The sequence below is a fragment of the Aulostomus chinensis genome, chromosome 3 (assembly GCF_037954235.1).
Source record: "Aulostomus chinensis isolate RoL2024-O1b breed Wild chromosome 3, RoL_Achi_v1.0, whole genome shotgun sequence".
Classification (NCBI taxonomy): Eukaryota; Metazoa; Chordata; class Actinopteri; order Syngnathiformes; family Aulostomidae; genus Aulostomus; species Aulostomus chinensis.
In genome coordinates, this window is record NC_141322.1 from 19,183,386 (window position 1) to 19,202,728 (window position 19,343).

Here is a 19,343-nt window from a genome sequence, read left to right on the forward strand (position 1 = left end):
TAAAACCTGTCCTCACAGGACAGACAGGAAGAGACGCACGGACACACAGTGCACCCCTTTGAGGACCCTGACACACATATTTGAAGAAGGGAGGAGCTGTCAAAATGCCCTCACTCCTGAATCTGTCTCCACCCCATGAAAGTGCACACACACGCAGACAGACAGACAGACACACACACACACACAAAACACTTGTAAAACAAGATTAAAAGAATCATACACTACTGATAAAAAATGATGGGCAGTTAATGTGACTCTTGTATTATTATGTATTATTCTGATCATTTCATTCCAGCAGATAACTTGATAGTGGTGCACGTTAATGCCGTTAAACTGAGGAAAGAAGAGGAAGTTGTTGCTCTCGTGACATCAGACGCTGTGACTATGACTAACGAGAGACAAACAGTGTGGACTTTTTCCACAGTTTTGGAAAAAAAAACAAAAACGATCTGTTGAAAGAAAACTCCAAAGTTTTAATACGACAGCAATAATAGCAGCAGAGGTGATGTATTGATGTATTACACACTGGATTGCATAATCTACAGGTTTTCAATTTTTTTTTTAAATATAAAAATGTGACATTAAATCAGTTCCTGGTTCAGCTGCATTCCTAATATATACAGTGCTGATGTCACGACCCACAGATGTTCATGAAAGTCATCGGTACAACACACTGTCACACATTTTTGCACTGTGGGTTTAGAGATTTTAGTGGTCAGGTTGCTCCTCCTAGTGTCAGAAGTTTTTGTGAGATGTTTTCTAGTGAAAGGAGTGAACCAGTTTGGTTCCGTTCAGCTTGGAACAGTCTGAGTTAGCTTTCTATGGGATAATGTTTTTAGCTATTCCTCGGGATTATAATTTTAGCTGATAGATGGATTACTCAGTTCTCACATGACCCAAATCTGGCTTTAACGATCATTTTTGGGTGAGTGTGGCTGCTGACATTGAGCCAAAAGTCCACCTTCTATGGCACAGATCTGGCCCAAGTCAAGATCTGTTTAATACATGAGAGCCACATCTGGCTCACACAGCTCTTGCCAGTTCAAACTGTTGGGTGTAAGTGCCAAAAAGACTGAATATTCCTGCTATTTGGGTAACCATAAAATATTATAACTATTTGCTTTGAAAGAGATGGGGACAGTTGACTACTTGTCATATTATGTCGACAGTAAGTCAAACTAAACCGGCAACCGAGTGACCTAAACTAAACTAATGAAGCATTTGCCACCACGGCAGTTGGCTCAGTTTGCATCCACACAAATAATAAAACTGGTCAATCGGCCGACTGTCAGTGCCGTGGTTTTCATTCTTGAATGTAATCGTCGTCTTTACCGTCCAACTAAAATTACAGCTTCATGATGACTTCCTGTCAACTGCTGGAACTCTGTCGTAAATAGATGTGAGATGATGATGTCAAACTTGGTTAGTTTATCTATCTTTGTCTTTTTTAAACTGAAATGTTTTAGCAATAACAATTTGGCATTGATTTAACAGCGTTATTCTCATATCTTCTGACACCTGTTGATCTCTCCTGCACAGCCAAAACACACCTGCTGGTTGACTTCTATCTGCCGGGCAACAGTTTACATCGTAGAATAGATAGACACTATGATCTCGAGTCTGTCTTAACTGCTTCCTCCGCAGTTTGCAGACTGTGTATTTAGTACAGACTGTGTATTTAGTACAGACTGTAGTACAGACTGTGTATTTAGTACAGACTGTGTATTTAGTACAGACTGTAGTACAGACTGTGTATTTAGTACAGACTGTGTATTTAGTACAGACTGTGTATTTAGTACAGACTGTAGTACAGACTGTGTATTTAGTACAGACTGTGTATTTAGTACAGACTGTAGTACAGAGTGTGTATTTAGTGCATATAAGAAGGAACTCCAGCTTTCTGCCCATCAACATCCCCAAACACCGGACACGCCCCAGTTGTCTGCTGGGTTGAAGGCGGGATGCAGGATGTCTATTGAACTGAGCGCATCATCTAACATTACATTACATAAGTAAGAAATCTAAGTCGACCCGCCGCCGTGGTCGCAGCCTGGTGCGTCATCTAAAGCCTCCACATTTGTCCGCGTGTAGGCGGTGAAAACAGCGCTTCGTTTCCTCACCTCGCCCGCTCGGTGTGTCTGGATTCAGCCTGTGCTCCGTCCATGCCTCCGGCCAGGCTAGTCAGAAAGCAGTCCCGCACAAATCCCAGCAAGCTATCAACGTATCATCAGCTGCGCCTTCAGGAATGATCTTCATCCTTCTTCCGAAATCTTCAACGTTGGAGGGGAGGAACTTCCGGTTCCCTGCAGGCGCGTCATGCCCAGAGCAGTGTTCAAATGATCTGGATCCATCATCATTGTAGCTTGACTAGCCTATTATTAGGGCCTGAGCCTGAAGGTACTTCTGGCGAAGACCTTATCATTATTACTATTCTTCTTCTTCTTCTTATTATTATTATTATTATTATTATTATTAAGTACTTTCTTCTACTTATGCAAAAGTTGATTGCTGAACATATCACACTTTAATTTTCCAAGCAGAAAAGGACACGACTGCTAAAACTACAGATGTTATTAACAATAAGAAGAAGAATCATCGTAACTCCCTCGAGCACCGACAGACACAAGTGGTTTTCTTGCTACTGGTTTATTTGAGGATTCTCTCCAAATCCACCGTGAAATCTGGACACAATACGGAAGAGACAATATTGATCTGCCAATTACTTGCACAGAACAACAGCAAGTGGAATAGCAAAGATAAACACGGACACGCAAACAAAACACCTCGTTGGAACCGTCCCTGAGGCTTCAGGCTTGTGTTGACCAGCAACTTCGAAGGATTCGAGTCCCGGCTCGGGCATGGGGTTTTCTGTGTGAGTCCGCATGTTCTCCCTGTTCCTGTGTGGGTTCTCTCTGGTACTCCAGCTTCCTCCCACAGTCCAAAGACATCAAGAGGGGACGAGGCTGATTGATACTCTAAATTGACTGTAGGTGTGGCTGTGAGTGTGAATGGTTGTCTGTTTCTATGTGTTGGCCCTGTGATGGACTGGTGACCTGTCCAGGGTGAACCTGCCTCTCGCCCGAAAGCCGATGGATTAGGATCCAGCCCCCCACGACCCTTAACAGGATAAGAGGAAGAAAATGGACGGACAGTAATATTAAGAGTAGTAAATAATCTCTCGATTATGACACTTGTCTTAAAAAGGAAACAACTTATGCCATCGTGTAAACAATATAACAACAATTCCAGTAAGAATACCGTAGCGTCAGGAGTGTATGGAGTATTAAAGACACACACGCAAACAATCAAAGACTTGAATTCTTGGAGCGGCCGAACATGTGCCTCTGTTTATTTACTTGCTTCTAACAACCGCAACACTTCACCGAACTGATGTACACGTCATCAACCTTCGCCCGCTCTCTTCAGGCATTACAAATCAACAGCAGTCAAATCCACCATTTAAATGAATATAACACAGTGTGATCACGAGCATGTCGGTACACATCAGCATTGCTGCTTTTTGTAGAGAACTACGAGCAAACCTGGGTTTCATTCTCAGAGGCAGGTTAATGTTCCCTCTTCCATAAAGCAATATTCACGTCAACTTGGCAGCCACTTACTTAAATGATGTTTTTTACATTGAAAGTTAGAATTATAATGAGAGAAGATGCTTTTATTAAAAGAATCTGTGTCAAGCCATTTCTGTTGTGACCAATCTCACAAAGACAAGATAAGATAAGATAAACCTTTATTCATCCCACTGTGGGGGAATTGGCACCGTTACAGCAGCAGCAGTAGTGAAGTAGCAGCAGAAAAAGTACAGAGCAATAAATAGCAGAAACAACAATAAACTACAGTTAAAAACTATAATGCACTATCATAAACTACAATCAACTACAATAAATATTAGCAGCACAAGTGTTGGGCAGTGTAAGTGTTGCCTATTGCACAGTACTATGTTCAGTATTGCACAGCAAAGTGTTAAATATTGCTCACAATATTGTCCAGGGTCTGGTAGGGGTGGTTACTGGGAGCAGTGCTTGTTGTCCAGTCTGACAGCTGCCAGTAGGAAGGACCTGCGGAACCTCTCCTTCACACTCTTGGGGTGAAGGAGCCTGTCACTGAAGGAGCCCTCCAGTGCTGCCAGGGTGTTATACATGGGGTGGGAGTCGGTGTTCAACAAAGATGACAGCTTGGCCATCATTCTCCTCTCTCCCACCACATCCACTGGGTCCAGGTGGCATCCCAAGACAGGCCTTCTTAATCAGTTTGTCCAGTCTCCTTTTGTCTGCAGCTGCTATGCTGCTGCCACGGCACTCCACCCCATCAAAGGTGGCTGATGCCACCACCGTATCATAGAAGGTCCTCAAGAGTGCCCCCCCGCACTCCAAAGGACCTCAGCCTCCTGAGCAGGTAGAGTCTGCTCTGACCCTTCCTGTAGATGGCCACAGTGTTGTCTAACCAGTCCAGTTTATTGTTCAGGTGAACACCCAGGTGCTTATAAGACGTCACCATCTCAATGTCCATTCCCTGGATGTTCACCGGCGTTGGGTGGGTCTGCATCCACCTGTGGAAGTCCACCACCAGCTCCTTGGTTTTCCCCGATGAATGATGATGAATATGAATACAGGGTGTTAATGCATTTTTCCATTTGGTTCTAGAGCGACATGTTCTAGTGTGACCTGATTCATTTTAAGTTTGGGGAAAGGGATCACTTGACGTTGTCTGAGGTGGGAGCGAGGGGAACTATTTGAAGTCAGTGGACTGAATGTTCATTTTTTTATGAATCCATTACAACTGTAAACTCTCATTTGTGTCGTCAACATTTGTACATTTAAAAGTGACATGTTGAAGTTGTTGCACTTGTCAAAATCTGCCTGCAATTGGTCTGTTGAGTAAAAATCAGATATATAATGATCATTAAGGCTGCACGGTGGTGCAGTGGCCAGCACTGTGGCCTCACGGCAAGAAGGTTCTGGGTTCGAGTCCCGGCTCGGGCACGGGATCTTTCTGTGTGGAGTTTGCATGTTCTCCCCGTGTCTGCGTGGGTTCTCTCCGGGTACTTCAGCTTCTTCCCACCATCCAAAAACATGCAATTGGGGACGAGGCTGATTGAATACTCTAAATTGACTGTAGGTATGAATGTGAGTGTGAATGGTTGTTGGTCTCTCTGTGTTGGCCCTGCGATGGACTGGCGACCTGTCCAGGGTGAACCCCACCTCTCGCCCGTTGACGCTGGGATAGGCTCCAGCCCCCCCCCCCCCCCCCCCCCCGCGACCCTTAATGTGTAGGAATAAGCGGAAGATGACGATGGATGGACGATGGATAATGATCATTGTGAATGAGACTTAAAACAAGTTGTATGAATGATTTCATTTCTGACTGAGGTAAACATTTTCCATCATGTTAAAGCTATTAGTAAAAAAATGTTTTAAGATCCATATTATCAATCCCATTGAATCCCATTGCATTCCACTTAAGTCCTTAATAGCCTCTCATTTGCATATTTAGGAGAATATAACAAAGAGTAACCTGATCCCCATGTCTCTGTTTGATTGCAGGTCTGATGAGAGGTAGAGATGGATTTAATTTAGTAGTCTTACCTGATCCTTCTCATCATGCACTCTTCGTTCCTATTTTTCCCTGGTGATGTCTCCTCCACATCCTCTGGCTAGATGCCATCATTTATTATATTATCCTTATCCCATAACCTCTGCCAACAGGGTTTAATTGTACTAAATGAGAAGGCTTTATTGTCTGCCTTACTCATTACTATCATCAACTGCATCTGGTTTGCATTTAATTCATTTTTGGCTTTTGGCTCTCTTGTGTCAGTTCCCTGGGAGCTGCAACTGCACATTAACTCATGATCTAATAATGCAAACTTAAATAGATATGCTATCTTTAATACTTGCTGCAGGGCTGAACTTGAGTCTGCATGACGAGTCTGCCCTCCTCTGTCTATTGAGGAGCTTATAAATCTGTCATAATTTAAACTGCACACTGACATCTGATCTGTTGTTCTCTTCCTCTCGTTAAAACTCTGGAATGTAAAAGCACAGCTTGTTCTGTCATAAATATGAGTACATTATAATCAGTGGTCGAAGAAATGGCTAGTTTCTTTATGACAGTAAAAATGAAAATAACTTTTAAAATAAGATTTCATGCAAAATTCTACGTAAGCCAAGTAGCGACTTATTTGATGGTGAGTTTACTTCAGTACGGAATTCAAAAGTTTACTTTCTTCATGCGAATTCCAGTGATTTGGAGTGTTCAATCCTAGAACTGTTTAACTAAAAAGTTGTTAAAGTGATGTTTTCCAGTTATAGGGCTCTGACTATACCTTTTTATTGTATTTCTTATTCATCGGGTTTTGTTCTGTTTTCTCTGGAAAATTACTTTTCCTCAGAGTTACTGGGTTCATATAAATATCACAGGGTAGAAAGGCTTTAATATTTCCTTTGAGACCGTGACAATGCCAGTAATCAAAAAAGTACAGACAATTAAAAACCTGTAAAGCACTTAAATGAACAAAAAAAAACCGTTTGTAGTTGAATGGAGTTGACAAAAAAAGAGTCGCGAATGTAGATCTCGCGATAACTTCCATGTCATGTGATTTCTGACCAATGCTCGTGACAGTCGTGGTGAATATGCGCGTCACCGACGTGGCGAAGGCGGTGCGTTTCCCTCTCTCTTCATCACTGCGGTGGAACAGAAGTAATACAGGGGCCTGTCGAAGTTTTTGCTACATACGTCGCCTAAGCGCCATTTTTTTATAGATATTGCGTTTCATACAAATGAAGGGAGCATCATAATTGACATTTGCAAGCTGCTGTGAAGAGTAACGGCCAGGGCCTGCTACCCACCAGACTCCGAGGCCACCATGAAGCTGACGGACAATGTGCTACGGAGCTTCAGGGTAGCAAAGGTTTTTCGAGAAAACTCAGACAAAATCAATTGCTTCGATTTCAGTTCGAACGGAGAAACGATCATTTCCAGCAGCGACGACGACTCCTTGGTGTTGTACGACTGCCAAGAGGGAAAGTAAGGACGGGTTGTGTGAATTGTACGCTGTTGTTTTTAAAGTTAGCTTATTGCTATGCTAGTTAGCGTGGCCTGCTGCGCTTCTTTTATATACTGCAGCGGTGAAATCATGTTTTATTGTTAATCTCGGTATTTATCTGAAAATATTAGTAGCATCATTTCTGCTAGTATCTTAATGTGTGAGATTGTGTGCTGCTGCAGGCTATGTGTTTTGGTGGCCGTTACATTTCTATTACCATTAGAGGTACAGGCTAACATCTTTTCGCCTGTCAAATTAGCTGTGGGAGTCGTGCAATTTAATGGTAAACGCATCCAGGTTGGTGAAGAGGGACAATTTATTCTGTCCGTTTACATTGATTTAAACGTTAGTTGCCTTGTTTCGTATTTTTAATTCATTTTATTTTTTGTCTTGTCATAGTCTAACATGTTTTCTGTCTTTCTTTTTTCTTAATCACCAAATCTGATGTATGCCAGACCCAAGAGGACTCTCTACAGTAAAAAGTATGGAGTGGATTTGATCAGGTACACACATGCTGCTAACACTGTGGTCTACAGTTCCAACAAAATCGATGGTATGTGAATGCATTACTATTGCTTGATTAGTTTAATTTTTTTCTCTCTTTGATATATATTTGGATCCAAGAACACAATGTTTGTAGAATTAAAAGGACAGCCATCTTGTTTCCCCCATACTTAAAATGATCATCGTACTAGATCAGTGTTTGTGCTTGCTCTAGTGGGTCCCAGTCCTAGTTTTGTTATTGCAAGTCATTCAGCCCGAGCAGTAATTTATAATTGGATAACTTGACTTTCATGTTGGAAGTGTGTAACATGTGTAGGATAATCAATAATACCATTCAGTAGATTGTCTTTATTATTTCGTCCAGTTCAGTTATTATTCTGTTCAGATGCTGTTGTAGTGTGTGCAGGATGTTCAGTAGGAGATGTGGGACCCGTCTGGATGGCTGCTGGATGGCGGCGCGCTCACTTTGGTCTGAGGTAGTTGTTTGTACAGTTTTAGGGTCTGTGATTGTGCCCCATACAGGAGCTAACTGTACAAGTGACTGCCTTGCCCACGGTGGAGTTCACTCATCTGACATACAGTCAATCGCACGTGCACACCAGCTTGGTTTTTGTATGCTTTTTTTGCTGCATTACATTACTAACGTTGTTGTGTTGTAACTCTTGAAGATACAATCCGATACCTTTCCCTTCATGACAACAAGTACATCCGCTATTTCCCTGGGCATAACAAAAGGTGAGGAATCATTCTTATGATTTTTTCCCCCTGTCATGATCATGGATGTAAAATTGTGTTCTCATGCTCCCGTGTTTTTGTGACCAGAGTGACCTCCCTCTCCATGTCTCCTGTGGATGACACATTTATTTCTGGCTCATTAGATAAAACAATCAGACTGTGGGATCTGCGGTCACCTAATTGTCAGGTAAGTGATTGTGTGAACATCCATGGTGGTAGTTTGTTGTGTGTGTGATGTAACTGATTCTGACCTGTTGTCATCTGTGGATTCCAGGGTCTCATGCACCTGCAGGGGAAGCCAGTGTGCTCCTTCGATCCCGAAGGTCTCATTTTTGCTGCTGGAATCAATTCGGAAATGGTTAAACTTTATGATCTGCGCTCATTTGACAAGGTAAGAAGAATGATGGAGGACAGAGAGGGAAAGAATGGAATGTTTTCGATGCCTTTTTTTTTAAAAATTGGAGCAAAATCATCCCAACCACTTTGTTCCGCAGGGTCCTTTTGCAACCTTCAAGCTGCAGTATGACCGGACATGCGAGTGGACGGGACTTAAGTTTAGCAATGATGGAAAACTCATTCTTCTTTCTACTAATGGCGGTGCTCTGCGAATCTTGGATGCCTTTAAGGGTGCCGTTCTACATTCCTTTGGGGTAAGAGATTACTCATCAGTGCTTCCTGCAGAAATAGCCCCCAATTAACAAGTAAAGATATAGAATATCATTTTAAGAAGATACAGTGTAATAAGGATCATTTTCAGTAATTTAAACAGTGGGGATAAATTTGTGTTTTGAGTGTGCAGTACAAGTGCAGATTACAACTTAAACATAAAAAATTGTGTTGTCAATCAGTGCTGCTGATAGAATAGCTGTTTATATACACTTGTTCATTGACCTGCAGGGCTACAACAACAATAAAGGTGTAACACTGGAGGCCTCCTTCACACCAGATTCTCAGTTCGTTATGATCGGTAAGCTGCGATGTCACTCGTTCTCTGCTGGTTTGGATGAATAGTGTTCATTACTGGAGGTGGAAGGATGTCAGAGTGATGCAGGTTGTAAATACAAACAAATCCTCCCCACCGGGCGTGTTGTCTCTCAGGCTCCGAGGATGGGAAGATCCATGTGTGGAATGCAGAGAGTGGCATGAAGGTGGCCTTATTAGACGGGAAGCACACGGGGCCCATTACCTGCCTGCAGTTCAACCCCAAGTTCATGACGTTTGCCAGTGCCTGCTCCAACATGGTGAGAGGGAAGAGGGAGGGGAATCGACATAGCACTAAATTTCTACACACTTAGGAATCTAAAACACTGCTTAGACCTGAGATTTTAGCTCTGCTGTGTTTGTCATCAAGCGGTGATACTGTGGTACGTGTTGCAGCATGGACTTGATGTTGAGATTAAGGTGTCACAACACTCCACCTGTCTTAGTATCAGAATGTTGCTGTTCATGTAAACAAAGTCAGGGTAAAAATAAAGTGGGTAGATTTCCTCGGGCTTTTGGCAAATAAAAATGGAACTTAAGAATGTTGGTGCCGTAAATTAGTTAGATTTTTATTTTTAACATTGTGAAACACACCCAGACAAATGGGATTTACAAAATAACCTGTGGTTAAAATCCTGTGTCGTGATTTCAGGCGTTCTGGTTGCCCACCATCGATGACTGAAGACATCACGAGGCTTCTGGTGAAGGCCAGACAGTGACCAGCAGGGGGCAGCAAAACAGGTTCTATGAAATTCATAGAATGTGTGTGAAGTCAATCTAAATTTGTAAATACCTTGTTTGCATAAGTAGATCATTTGTCTATTTGTTTTTTATATTTTTATTCAACATTAAAAAGATTATTTGTAAGACAGTGTAAATCTTTGTCATCCTTTCGCTTCTACATGATCACATTGTTGATCAATCCACCAAAATATCTTTTTAAAGTCATCACTCACCTAAATGTGTTGAAGGGTTTCCTCTAAAATGCATTTTTAAAGCAGATATGACATGAAAAATGGATGAAGCGATCATCCCACTCAGTCCCATCTTCCACATCTTACAAGTGGAGGTGCAACAGTTGAATGTGTTTTCAAACTGATGAAACTGTTTCAGTCTTGTTTCAAGCAAAAATAAACATTTGCTGATTCCAGACTGATAGTTTTGTTTTTGTCACTTTTTTTTTTTTGTAAGAAAACTTAAAGAGTTTTGAGCTTTTTGATGGATAAAACAAGCAATATCAAGATGTTGCTTTGCTGTGTTTTTGATATTTTAATGACAATTCTTTGATAGTAAAAAAAAAAAAAAGAAGTAATCTTTCACTGCAGGCTTGTTCTCATACAGCTGCTTGTTATAATGAAGTATTTCCATGTTATCCAACTTACTTAAAGCGGGAAGGACCACCTCACTTTACTGGCCAAAATAACAATGGCGTTAGCTGTTGCACAAGCCGTCTCAGACAATGCGTCTGATTTTAAATGGACTCTGACTCCACTGCTCTTCTCTGTGTGGTGTTGCACAGGCTAGCAAGCATGACTGGTCTTTCAGTGGGGGCTAAATTTGGGAGTGAAGGTGATCAGGTTCCCTACTTGGGAGCACATGATCCTGCCCTAGTTATTTGAATGATGTCCCCTCTCACACTGTCACACCGTCTCAAAGGGTCCGGACACACTCAGCGATCCTCTTGAACAGTTGGAACAGAACTTAATCTGAAGTTAAAAAAAAAAAAAATTGTATAATTACCTATTTTTGGTGGATTTTAGTGTCTTGACTGGACTGACTACTTTGGCCCGTCTGCTGGTTCTGGTGCCTCTGTCCACCCCAGTTACTGCGCCTGGTGGGAGGAAGGGACTGACTGACCCACCATGTTTCTAGCTTTAGTGGTGACGCCAGAACTGAGGGAGTTTCTGGCCAGGGCGAGAGGTGGAGCAGTGCGCCTCATCAAGGTGCGCATCCAAGACGGTGAGTGACCCAAAGATGTTGAGGCTGTCAAAAAAAAAAAAAAAAAAAAATGGAGTGGATGGGATGTTACAATTGGTTTCTATTCATTATGTGGGATATTCATGTTTTTCGAGTTTGAGACTCAACAAATCACTGATGAAAAAATAAAAGCCATATCACCCATAAATTAGTGAAGTACAGACATCTGATACAAACATGGCTGAGGAAGTTTAAAACCCTCAAATGCTGTCCTGAACTGGAACCTGTTCATTCTCACACTGCGGGCCTGTGGTTGCTGGAGGTCGAGGCCCTCACAGGGGTGGCAGGATGATAATTGGTGTAGGAAATATTTTTTGAAAAATTACTCAGTCTGCCCTTCACATGTGGCAACATTAGAAAAAGGATTAAAAAAAATGCCTTTTGTGTGGCAGCAGACAGAACATGGTTTCATTCCGATGGTTAGAAGAGACTTTAATGGTTGTGGCAACACATTTCAGAACAGTAGTTAGTGTTGTTTCATGACCTTGTGGGTTTTTCAAAGACTGTATTGGGTTTATTTTCAGGAAAAAAAAACAACCAAAACAGATGCTGGTTCGTGGGTTCACTCTGTTAGCGCTGTTATTTGACAAACTTCTGGGAAACAAGGACCGAGGCAGCTGCTGCTTGGCTGCGTGAGAGCAGGCGGTCGCAGTCAGCTGATCAGTCTATAGAAAGCGGTCAATGAGGCAATGGGTTTCTAGGTGGCTGATTATGGATGTGGACTGATATGTTCATGAGGTGTTTACATCTTGTTTGTGTATCTGACTCCTCTGTAATATGATTCATTACAGATGCATCATGGGGACATATTGGAGCCGTGTCCGTGCTTATCCCGTTAAACATTTGGTCTCATATTTAGAGTATTAATGTTGATTCTGGCCAGCAAGGGGCCTCAGAGACAGACAGCTTGACAGTGAAGGGGTTGCCAGGTCTGGTACTTCCTTACTGAAGCACTTTGTTATCTCTGAAGTGTCACTTGGCTATTTGTAGCTGCATGTGACTTGACATGGTGGCGTGTTGCTGCCCAGTGACTCTTTTTCATCCCAGCATCAAAAGAGAAACAAGATCATTGTTGCAGATTTCATCACTGCTTGCTCGGCTGCCCTATATCCCAAATAACAGCTGAGGCCTCATGACTTTACAACTTTGTTTTGCATTTTGATTGGAATGACACAGCCCTACGTGTCTTTTTACATGCAGTTTCACACTTCAATGGTTGTACAAACATAAGGATTATGAGAGAACAGCCTGTGGAAAATATGTATGTGTGCAGAGCTGGAATGTGTTGCAGCTCAGAATAGCAACTGCCCCAAGAGACAGTCATGAAATCCCCTGCAACCCCCAAGGACGTCCAGCTGAAGATTTATACTTTATGTGATTCATTAAGACCTTTTTTGATTGTGAGACTGTGACATAAATATCCCAGTCAGTCAGAAACTGGTCATGTCTTTCAGCAGAGCTTGGTCTTCTGTCTCTGTCAAGCAAACACCGAGACCAGCTGGACTCTGAGTGGAGGGTTTGGCTTCAGCTGCAGGAAACTTTAATCATGACTGACACTGAAGCTGAAACATCTCACCAGTCATTTGATAGGCAATTAATTCTGAACTATTAAAAGGAATTTTAAAAAGAAACGTGAATAAAACCATAAAAGCAAAGCACTGATGAGACAAGGTTTTTAAGTTATTGTAGTTAACTTTAGCTTGAGTTTGTGGTTACACGTAAACAGATGTACAAATGAATATATGCTGTACTTAGAAGTAGATAAAGCAAGTTTAAAATGTGCGGTCTTGGTGGATTGTAAAATAGAACAAATTATCACCATTACAGAAAAATTCTTGAAAAGTGCCCAAAGTTTGGTTAAAATGAAGGGAAATTCATGTGACCAGAGGGGAATACTCATGATACTCAGAACAAACGTGCGCTTCAGCTGAAATGCTCATGTCGATGTGCGGTCTGGAGGGAGGTTAAGGTTTGTGATGAGTACTGGTCTGGATTACAGAGCAGCTGACGCTGGGGTCCTACAGGGAGCCAGAGCAGAGCTGGGACCAGGATTATGATGACTTCCTGCTTCCTCTCCTGGATGACCAAGAACCCTGCTACATCCTATACCGCCTGGACTCCCAGAATGCACTGGGGTACGAGTGGATATTTATATCATGGTCTCCTGACCAGTCTCCGGTATGTTGCTACACATGTTGCTGTCCAGCTACACTTCAACTGTACACTTTATCAAGTAGAAATTTGACACTTGTGTTTTAGCATGTTTAATCGGTCAATTCATGATCGTAAAATTGGTGTATACAGAAGAAAAAAAAACTCAAGGATAAAAAAAGAAAGCAAGTAATCAAACCTTAAAAGTATAAAATATATCTTGTACATACAATATCCAGAACGCATTAAAAAGTACAGCATTTTAGCAGTCAAAAAGTACATATCCATTCAAAGTACACATTCATATTTAAGCAGGGCTTTTTTTTTTTTTAATTTGTCTTATTGGGTTTTCATCCTTATAGTTCAGAGCGTGCTGAAATGTTCTGGTTAATATAAGCACAATTTACAACTGAGGCTGGTTAGTAAGTACTGTGGTTTTGGACAAATTTAGTGTTAACTGATAAAAAGTAAATAAAGATGTGGCAATGCCACCAAATCAGGGTTCAAAGGTTCTTTTTCTTGGTAATTTTTCCTGTTAGAAATCAAATGTCTTCACCACATTACACAGCAACAAGATAATCACCAGCTACTTCAGGGTGACGGATCGATCAACCCAGCAGCACGTGAATATTCTCATCCTTAGAGCCATGTTACTGGTGCGGCTGAACAGCACAGCTGAATTTGAAGCTCTCGAAGCTAAAATGTCCCCACTTTCAGTTCCTGATATATGTCAAGCCGCAGAGGCACTGATGCTACACTTCCCATAATGCAACTCAATATTGTTACACCCTCCCTGCCTGGTGAGTATCCATGTCTTTCAAACTCAACACCCCCAGTTTGTAACACACACCCTGTCCATCAGAAAAATTGATGTTTGAGGCGCAAGGCAGGTTGACGCCAATGACATCATCAGGGTTCTTTTTCAGACAGCACCTGACGTAGATTTCATAATACCGAGTTGTCGCTTAGGCTTGGTGATGAGTACGCTGAACGTCAAGGGTGAATTTGGTGGAGTATCCCTTTAAAAACAGTCTGGTTTTAAAACATGACTAATTGAATTTTGAAGTTCTTTCAAAAATATATCAGAGCATTGCTGCAGTTCAGGTCTGACGTTAAGCTCCTGATAACAGCAAATTAAAAAAAAAAAAACCCGGTACATTGATCTTTGATGGTTGCAGGTAAAACAAAAGATGCTGTATGCTGCCACTCGAGCCACGGTGAAGAAAGAGTTTGGCGGTGGTCACGTGAAGTATGAACTGTTTGGCACAGTTGAGGTCAGAAACATTTTCAATTCTCCGTAGATTGTCCGTGACGGATTATTTTTGATGAAGCGTTTTAAAGGCGTCGGTCCTGTGATTCCCAGTAAACCACTTCTGGTTTTGCTTGCAATGCTTAGGAGGACGTCTGTTTGCTGGGCTATCAGCATCACGTGTCCTCCTGCTTGGGTCCTGCGCCGCTCACGGTAGCTGAACAGGAGCTGCAGAGGATCAAGATCACTGAGGTGAGAGAACGAATACCCTGATATGTGTTGTCATCATTATCTGCTCTGATTCTGTATTAAACCAAAAAGAGTCTTTATTCAGATTTAACCTTCTATTATGACTGCTTTTTCAGGGCAGAGTTAAACAGGTAAGTGTGAATTTCATCCATATTTTTCCGTTTTACATTGATGTTAGAGCGTAAAATGCAGACTGGCTTTTCCTTTAAAGTCTTTAGGGGCGTTATGAGTTGTATCTGCTTCCCCCTGCAGGTGAATACAGAGATCTGCGTGGAGAGTAAGCACCAAACTCTACAAGGCCTGGCTTTTCCACTGCAGGAGACAGCGAGAAGAGCCCTGCAGCAACTTGCCCAAAAACGCATCAACTACATACAGCTTGTGAGTCTAATGAGCTTCATAGCTTCGGGTCTGGAGATGAAACCAATATACTTACTTCTCTGTTTGTCAGAGGTTGGATGTAGAGAAGGAAACAATCGAGCTGGTTCACTGCAACGCCACAGAAACTCAGGATTTGCCCTGCAGAGTTCCTAAAGACACTCCCAGATACCACTTCTTCCTCTACAAACACTCACACGAGGGTGACTTCCTTGAATCTGTCGGTAAGTCATTCATCTCTGCCGTTCAGTCAGACTTTATTGACATAACCCCAAATCACAGATACGAGATATGACATCGTTCGTCAACAGACTCTACTGACAGACTCTCTAACAGAGAATGTACGGAGGAAACCTCACAGGACCGAAGAGATCAACAACAGCCAAACACACGAGACATTCCATGACAAAAAAAATGTCTGATACAAGAAATACAGACATTGACAGAGGGCATTATTGCAACCCCTAGCGCCTACTTTAAGACTCTCAGCATTTTTTTCGTGCAATCCTTTTAAGTGCAGTAATATCCACGATTGAGTGGTGACCCTCATCAGATTATGGGTTATTTGTGGGCAGGAGTTTGTTCAACTGACCGGTGATTTTCCCCTCTCACATTGTTTATTTTGAGGGATTTTTATAGCCCCGAAGTGTTGAAAGTATCCAGTAATTTAATGTTGCAGAAATATTTTTGTATTTCTTTATTCGCCCCAAGTGACTTCTCAAATTGAGTTTGAGATGGGTTTTTTTTTTTTTTTTTTTCCCCGGAGGTTCCTGAATGCCAGTCAAGGAACCAGTGATCTAAATCAACACCAAATATTTACTTTTAATAAGGTTTTTCATCCTCTCCACTACTTTCTCTAGTGTTTATATACTCCATGCCCGGCTACAGCTGTAGCATCAAGGAGCGAATGCTGTATTCCAGCTGCAAGAGTCGACTACTGGAGGAAGTGGAGAGAGATTATCATTTGGAAATTGCTAAAAAGGTAACAGATGTGTGGATGGATGGAGAGAGTAGGAATTTGAGGGTTTTATGCACTCTGCAATTAAAAAGTTACTTGTGGTTGGTATTTTAGAGTGTTTTTATACACAAAATGCCACTTAAGGTCAGGATTCAGAATGTTTTCCACTGGATTAGTGAGAGGTTTTGGCATATCATTATTAAAGATGGAATTTACAGACGATGTATATAATTGAACTGACTGATTCATGGTAATAAAAGTATAACATTTCCAAATCATTCATTACAAAAGGAGGCACTATTGTGTGGAGCCTCAAGGTTGCCATGAAAAGAGAATTTATTTGTTGTGGCCACAAGATTCAGGTTGCTGTCGTCTTTCGGCCAAAAATTTATCCAATTTTCAGAGCAAGTTACATATTATGGCCATAAATAATTCAAATAGTGGGAATAAGGTAAATATCCCGGCCATAAGGTCGTTTCATTTCTTTGTATGGCCGCTCTGGGATTCTGTACATTTGGAGCGACTTTGACCCGACATCACCTGCAAATTCATCCTCATGTTTTGCTAATTAAAAATCATTCAAGTTATGTATAGATTTATACAAGTATTGTGTGACTTGGCAATGTAATATTTTTATACATCTGGGTAAATCTGTGTCATCAATTTCATTTTTTTCATGTATGTGAAGTTGGAGATTGATGACGGCGATGAACTGACAGAGGAATTTCTGTATGAGGAAGTCCATCCGAAGCAGCACGCTCATAAGCAGGCCTTCGCCAAGCCCCGCGGTCCCGCAGGAAAGAGGGGACACAAGCGCCTTATTAAGGGCACAGAGGAGAAAAAACAGGACAGCTAGAGGTAGACGGATGTGTGAGCAGCTCCGGCCCTGCTTCGGCACCCTCTAAATCCCCTCACAAACACCAACACCTTGTCAGACCCAGAAGAAGGAACACATTGTCGGTCTGCTTTGGCATTTGTGTAGTGACCGCAGCAAACACTTGTGATACCGAACGAACACATGCAGGTATCCTCAATCAGTCGCCTTGTTCAGTTCGTGAAAGATGAATGAATACAGGAATTTTGATACATCGAGTTCATATATATGTAGTGCAATAGTCTGGTTGAAACCAAGAGAAGCAGCCTTGATGAAATTAAGCTGATTCTTCCCTTTCTTCTGAATTATATCAGAATAATGTACAATGAATCTGTACTGTCCTAGTGTGAATGCACGGTGACATGTTTCATCCTCATGTTGAGCATCCAATACTCATTTTGTATCAACAATGTTTATAAGATGAAAAAAAAAGAAGACATAAAATTCCAAATAAAATTGTTTTTACTGTGGTATTTCTTTGTCAATCCAATTTAGCATTTGAATGAGGGTAGACCTTCATGTTTACAATTATCCTGATTAGGATACTGTCAGTTTTTCCTGTATTTATATTAGGATTACATCTTTTTTTTTTTTAACCAAAAATCCTGAGATCAGCTTTATCTCTGCACTCGGTGTCAGTTGATTTAAGAAGTAAACAATTGTTTGAATCTTTCCATGAGGTTTGATATTTCCCACTTTAACCTTAACCATGATAATCATCAGGCCCTACATTGATATCAGACATTCGCACAGCTAAGAAGTGGTTTTAGTCTTGTATGAGCACATTCATTTACAGAGAGAAAAAAAATTAGATGGATAAAATGATAAATAGATTTGAGTTGCAATTATATAATCGCACAAAACGAGTATTGTTGGTTCCTCCAGGCTTGTTCCTTTTAAATGAAACAGTGTTGATGAATGACATCCTCTTTCCCAACATATGACAGTTGAATACACGATGCTGTTTCCAAGCAAAAGAAGCTTTTTGAATAACTTGTTTCTGATCATTTTCTGCCAGCGCCCACTTTTTCCACCATGTGGAAAGAGGACTTTTATTAACTGTGTCTGAAACATTGTTCCACACACTCAAGTTGGGTTCTGGGTAAGTCGTGTATTTTAACACATACACACAGGCGTGCGCGCGCACACACACACACACACACACACACACACACACACACACACACACAGTCACACATTGAGGAAAAAATGGATGGCGGGCTCAAAAACTGATAGATAAGAAGACAGTCCCTGGATTCAACTTCAGTGAATAAGAAAGACAAAGCTTAACATAAAGCATCCAAAATCAGTTTATTTTAGGAATTTTCCTTCATATTAAAATTAGTATTGATGAAATAGTTTATAGTAGGTTTTTTTTTTTTTTAAAAGTTCTTTTAAAAAAAGTTTGTCTCACATGAAAATAAAATTAAGACCTTTAGATTTAGTATAAGAAATGAATAAAAGAGTCCAAAAAAAATCCAAGCTTCTCATCACTGCTTTTATATGCAAGAACACACGAGGAAAGTATTTCACAGTATGTTTCCAAAGTTCAGAAACTGTGATGATCAATTAATTATTACTTAAGAGGAAGACGCATGCAGCGGTCGCTCCAGCTTCTAAAATGTGAATATTTCCTGCTTTTTTTCCATCCCACATGACAATAAACTGAATCTTGCCTTAAATATGCACCAAAATGTCTCTCCGCAAACTTGGACATTTCTGTAGTAACGTGATGGAAATGTTTCACTTTCTACTGATGTTATAATGATTGATTAGTGGGAAAACAGCAGGTAGATTAATCAATAATGAAAATAATCAGTACCAGGAATTCTCCACAGCAAACAGAAATTCAGTTTTAAGTGTGCACCTCCTACTCTCATTAATATTTGATGATTTTAGCCTTTTACATTTAGGTTTTGTGCTGTGATCCGAAGAGAGTATTCGCATAAAAATCTAAAACTGTGCTTCTTCCTCACAACAAACTCAATGGAAACCAAACTAGGGAGGTTCAAATGTACCTTTTCATCTTCAAATTCTTGGTAAATGTCCTGTCTACCTTGTAAATCGCTCTCCAGTTGCCAGAATACATCATCCAGATGGATAATCTTTAATGTTCCCAGAATCTGTTCTGAACATGGCAAAACTGCCAATTCATATTATGTAGCCTGACTGGAATAAATTACAAGGCACCTTTCACTTGGCAATGCTGCGATCATATGAAGCTTTC

The 19,343-nt window shown here is 41.1% G+C and overlaps 2 protein-coding genes across 2 annotated transcripts; both read left to right on the forward strand.

Moving 5' to 3' along the window:
- Positions 1-6,644: 6,644 nt before the first annotated feature.
- wdr82 (WD repeat domain 82) lies at positions 6,645-10,150 on the forward strand. Its single transcript, XM_086199325.1, has 9 exons — positions 6,645-7,044; positions 7,519-7,616; positions 8,236-8,302; positions 8,390-8,489; positions 8,577-8,693; positions 8,797-8,952; positions 9,200-9,269; positions 9,401-9,543; positions 9,936-10,150. The coding sequence occupies exons 1-9, from the start codon at positions 6,884-6,886 to the stop codon at positions 9,963-9,965; spliced, it is 942 nt and encodes a 313-aa protein (XP_086055451.1). The 5' UTR covers positions 6,645-6,883; the 3' UTR covers positions 9,966-10,150.
- A 137-nt stretch (positions 10,151-10,287) lies between these two features.
- twf2 (twinfilin actin binding protein 2) lies at positions 10,288-17,581 on the forward strand. The gene is made up of 9 exons (XM_086199324.1): positions 10,288-11,242; positions 13,260-13,438; positions 14,590-14,685; positions 14,808-14,912; positions 15,026-15,040; positions 15,162-15,287; positions 15,358-15,508; positions 16,145-16,266; positions 16,931-17,581. Exons 1-9 carry the CDS (start codon positions 11,146-11,148, stop codon positions 17,096-17,098), a joined length of 1,059 nt encoding a protein of 352 aa, XP_086055450.1. The 5' UTR covers positions 10,288-11,145; the 3' UTR covers positions 17,099-17,581.
- Positions 17,582-19,343: the final 1,762 nt, after the last annotated feature.